General features: G+C 48.8%; 1 protein-coding gene across 1 annotated transcript; it reads right to left on the reverse strand.

Moving 5' to 3' along the window:
• Positions 1–2638: 2638 nt before the first annotated feature.
• On the reverse strand, positions 2639–4260 carry Pmar_PMAR016963 (cytochrome p450, putative; the record flags this gene model as incomplete). The annotated part of the gene is made up of 6 exons (XM_002776581.1): positions 2639–2897; positions 3334–3393; positions 3439–3590; positions 3637–3782; positions 3826–3964; positions 4020–4260. Coding segments are annotated over 6 exons (997 nt in total), but the record flags the coding sequence as incomplete, so codon positions are not given.
• Positions 4261–4567: the final 307 nt, after the last annotated feature.

Consider the following 4567-nt stretch of genomic DNA (forward strand, 5'->3'; position numbering starts at 1 on the left):
AGAATGAAGGGGAGGCGGCTGATGATGATGACGTTGGAGATTCCACAAGCGATGAGGAGGGTCCCGAATCGAACGTATGGTCATTCTATCTATTCGAAATCATACGGACTTGATTGTGAGTAGGCTAACTTCCCCATCTGGCTCGGTCATCTGAATCAACGATCTGAGTTCCTGCCAACATTAGTGCTAACAACAGCAGTGCTCTGAAGAATAGTCTTCTTAGAAGACTGAGCCCGCAGGAAGACAACCTGTGATGCCATGACGATAGTGTGGAATATGTGTCGTTGAGTTGCTAGTTAGTTGGATGCAGGTAGCTTGCAGCAGTGTTGGGACCGCAGTATATTGTGAGTTAAAATATATTTTTTGGATTCTTTGGAACCTTCGGGGGATGTCAAAGATGCGTTGGATACGCCTGTGTGAATTGTGAAGGAGCTTCGAGGTGAAACATCTTAGCAAAATACTCAAATCTTCCTAAACGTTCTAACTTGAGAGACCTTATTTTAAGTCTCTTTCTCCTTGAGATTTTCAGCCTTCGTAAACATTCAACGAAACATACTACAATCACATCTTAGCTGAGAATCTTGGGGAGAGGAGCCTATGAGGTAGACTCAGACCCAGTCACTTGTGACGCACGAATAATTTTTTCAACATATCATCAACTATCTTCAAGCTGGAACTGAGGCTTTTTAGTGGTGGACTTCGCACAGGTCCCGACAAAATCGGGACCCGATCGCCGAGCTCTGGTCCCAGATGCAAACGCCCCATCGGATATCCCGCCGAGACGTATAAGTACTTCAATAACTGCGTGCTTGAAATCGGCGATATCTGAGACCTCGCAGCATTTACTTCAGGACTGTTACTTCTGGTCCGACTTGCTCGACTGTGAAGCAAATATCTTGCTGCTTGGGCCAGCTGACGTACTTTATCCCTCGCCCTCCTGCAAAGGGGTCCCTGATCCGCTAGTACACCGCTCCGTGGATACATGAGGTGGATACACGCCATGGGAATCCAACCAGGATTCCTGATCATCCTGTGTTGATTGTACTTCGTGATTAGACCTCTTACTAACAAGAGTTCACTAACTACACACTGTGGATGCGAGGATCGAACTAGGCTCACACCGAGGAGCTACACGACCACTACTAACTTGCATTGGCAGGAGGGATCCGTCGGCGTCCTAAATTAGAACTCCTAATCCGTTGACTACGTCAGAAGCCTGTTTCAACGTGAAAATTCGATGGATTCTGATAGCAAATCGCTCCGCTCCCCCTTGTTTCGTGATTTACTCAGGGTTGAAGTCGCTTCGTTGGAAAATGTTACAGGAATGTTGATCTTCAGGCTGATTTGTTGTTTTGATCACTCGCACTTCAATCAACAAATTAATCAACAGTCTGACGCAAGTAATATTATCGTGATGAAGAAAAATGAGTATCCCAAAACGTGATGGGGAAAAGTGAGGCAGAGCCGTAAGTGTGATACAGCAACAATGAGTGTGACGAAGCAGAGAGTTGACCACACCAAACCCACTAGGCAATCAGCTGCACTCACGTGCCTTCCTACGCAGCTTCATACTTTCTACGCCTAAGCACTGCCATCACACGGTGAGAGCGCGGCATCACCCGTCCTGGGTCCGAGAGTTTTGAAAACTTCCTCCGACGAGAGCGATTATATCAATCGTCCCAATGCAGGTTCGCGAACGGCTAATCACGACCCAGTACCGTTATGAGGACTCCTAGAACAGCTAAAAAGACTCCCCAATCTTGATACACTCAAACACAATTCTTTATATTTGCTTGCATGACAGGCTGCCCCCCCCCCCCTGAAATTGCCGCCGGCCATCATAAGTGTGTCTTCCATGCGGTGGTGTTATTATTCTCTACTGCATTCAATCGATACATGGGGGATACACTAATTTCAGAAGCAGTGGTACGACAGTAGTAGCAGCCGACCACAACAAGACTACGTAAAAGAGTGCAGAAGGATGATACTGTACCATTACACAACCGCCTCCTTCACTGACACCATCACATAGACTTCCGAGCACCGAGTTCAGGCCCGAGTCCTCCGAAGGAACCATGAGGATCTTAGGCAAAAAACACGAGAATCCAGCAGCATTACTGGCGTTGGTACTTTTCATAGAATGCCCTGCTCATGCGTCCGCTACATCGACTCACCCAGCTGGCTGGATTATCTCATAATAGTCGAAGAAGAAGCTGTGATTGTCGAGGCCCATCGTTCTCGTCTCGACTATGATCTGACATATCCTCTTCACCACGCCACAGCATGCCAGTTGAACCTTCTCTCCTCGCGCCTACTTCCCCAGACGGTCTGCCATACCACCTACCACCCTTGTTCTTGACACTAACAACACAACACCCGGTGACCTCCGTGTAGGGAAAGAAAATGGCAAAGCCATTGACCGAGCCAGTACTTCAGAAAGATTGAGATGATATCTGGTTCGCGTTGAGTGGAAAGAAGCGTAGTGCTTTAAGCTTGCTGCTGCTGCTGCAAGACATAGTATTAGACGTATGGCCCGATGTGAAGTCTCTTAACATACATCTGACGTCTCGCTAGTTGTAGCGCTAGTTGTAAAAGTAGTAGCAATAGCTGTACTACCAGTAGGACTAGGCAGTCCTCCTCAATAATTCCTAAGGGACATGGTGACTCTCAAGTTCTCTGGTACACGGTTGAGCCACATAGTCTCCTTAACGTCATCATAACCAAGAGTGAAACGTATATCATCAAAATGTCTCAAGAGGAAGGCGGCTATGATAGTGCACTCCTTGACGGCCAGAGTCTGGCCAGGGCATTTGCGAGGTCCACAGCTGAAGGCCCAATGGTCTCGAGCAAGGTCACGGTTAATCTCTGTGGTACCGGGCAAGAACCAATTTTCCGGCCTGAGAAGAGCAGCAGATGACAAGATGGTGCAATTCCGCGATATTTCTAGCGCTACGATAATCCCTTGCGGCAGCGTTACCTGAATGAATTCCCCCTCTCTCTTCACTCTTCATAGCTTCATCCATCATCATGATAATAATCGTACCCACTTCAACAGGCCTGCCTTCAATAGAATATGGCGCGATGGTAATCGACGGGAGTGGACCCGGCGTCGAGCTTTGTACCTGAATCAGCATCCCTTTACCTATTACTCGGCTACTAAGTCAACCGGTCATCACGAGAAAGCTTCCCAGCCTCCTCAAACTCACACGTAGAGTCTCGAGGACACATGCCTCGACAAAAGTGAGTTTGCGGAGATCCTCAGCTGTCTCCGGATCTCTCCCAAGTGCATCAACCTCCGCCCTAGCTGCACGCTGGATATTTTTATTTGCGCACATCAAATAGACGAACCACTCCATCGTAGCCGAGGCCGAGGCGCTGCCAGCGAGTATAAACCTGAGTCATCTGTACGGCCAAGATTGTACAAAACCTTCTTCTCACGTGACAAGATTCCAGGTTAGATCTCCCTTGTGCATGTTGAGCAACTTGTCGAGAACGTTGGTCTTAGGAGTAGCTCCTGCTTTCAGCTCTGCCGTTCTCTCGTTGATGATCTTCTCTGAATATTGCACGACGGCCTTCTTACACGAGTAGAACTGAGCAGCAGATTGAGAAATGCTACCGGCTCGAGGACCTTCCCACCTCAGCAACAGATCGGTTGAGCTTGAAAGGATATCTGTCCTGCATGATCGGTGCCAAGTAGATATGCTTGAAGACATAGTCAATCGCGTCCATCCATCCCTGTACCGCCTTGTGAGCAATCTCTCGCTCCTTATCACGCCTCATATCTACGGAGGTAGTCTTGGAGACAAAGTGCTTACCTAAGCTTACCCAAGGTGTTCTGCAGGTTATAGTCTTCCCCGAAATGGGTTGCCACAGTAAAGTCGAGGGTACAGCGACGGAACCACTGGTGAGGAACCCAATTATCGATGATACCGGAAGGGTCGGCCAGAGTGGAGACGATGTTCACCTGAATGTTCGAACAACCACTGGGAACGATGTTCCCATGCACGATGTTCGCATACCATTCTCTTGGCCATCTGGGTCATTATAGGGACCATACTATCCGCGCTGGACTCGGACAGAGCGGGCTCTGCAGCCTTCCTGTTGAGCCTCCAGTGGTCACCCTCGCTTAGGAATACGCCAGACCTCGGTAACAGGTTTAGCGAATTGAACTGACGCATGTGGTAGCCCTTGACACGATCCTTCATCAACTGTCTGATAGTCTCTGGTTTCTGGGTAACGACGTAAGGGGTCGAGAAAACCCTGAAGAGGACAGACTTAACTGGCGGAAGGATAGGAAGAGTACAATAGCTCTTCGACCGACAACATCTAGGCAAGGACTCCAGAGAGAAATCATAAAGTCACACCCGACTATATCACCGAAATGGTACGAGAGCTGACGATGACTCACCGGAAACCGATAGTTTTGCCGTACTGCGTAATCCAGACTCGCATGCAGGCCAGGGCTTTCTCCTGGTCGAGTTGAAGAGCCATGCCGAAAAAGGGAACTCCCTGAGTGAGCCGTCACCAGCACTGACCTAAGTGATCCGATGAGGGAGCTCACCTTGGG

This window comes from Perkinsus marinus (assembly GCF_000006405.1).
Source record: "Perkinsus marinus ATCC 50983 genomic scaffold scf_1104296953270, whole genome shotgun sequence".
Classification (NCBI taxonomy): domain Eukaryota; phylum Perkinsozoa; order Perkinsida; family Perkinsidae; genus Perkinsus; species Perkinsus marinus.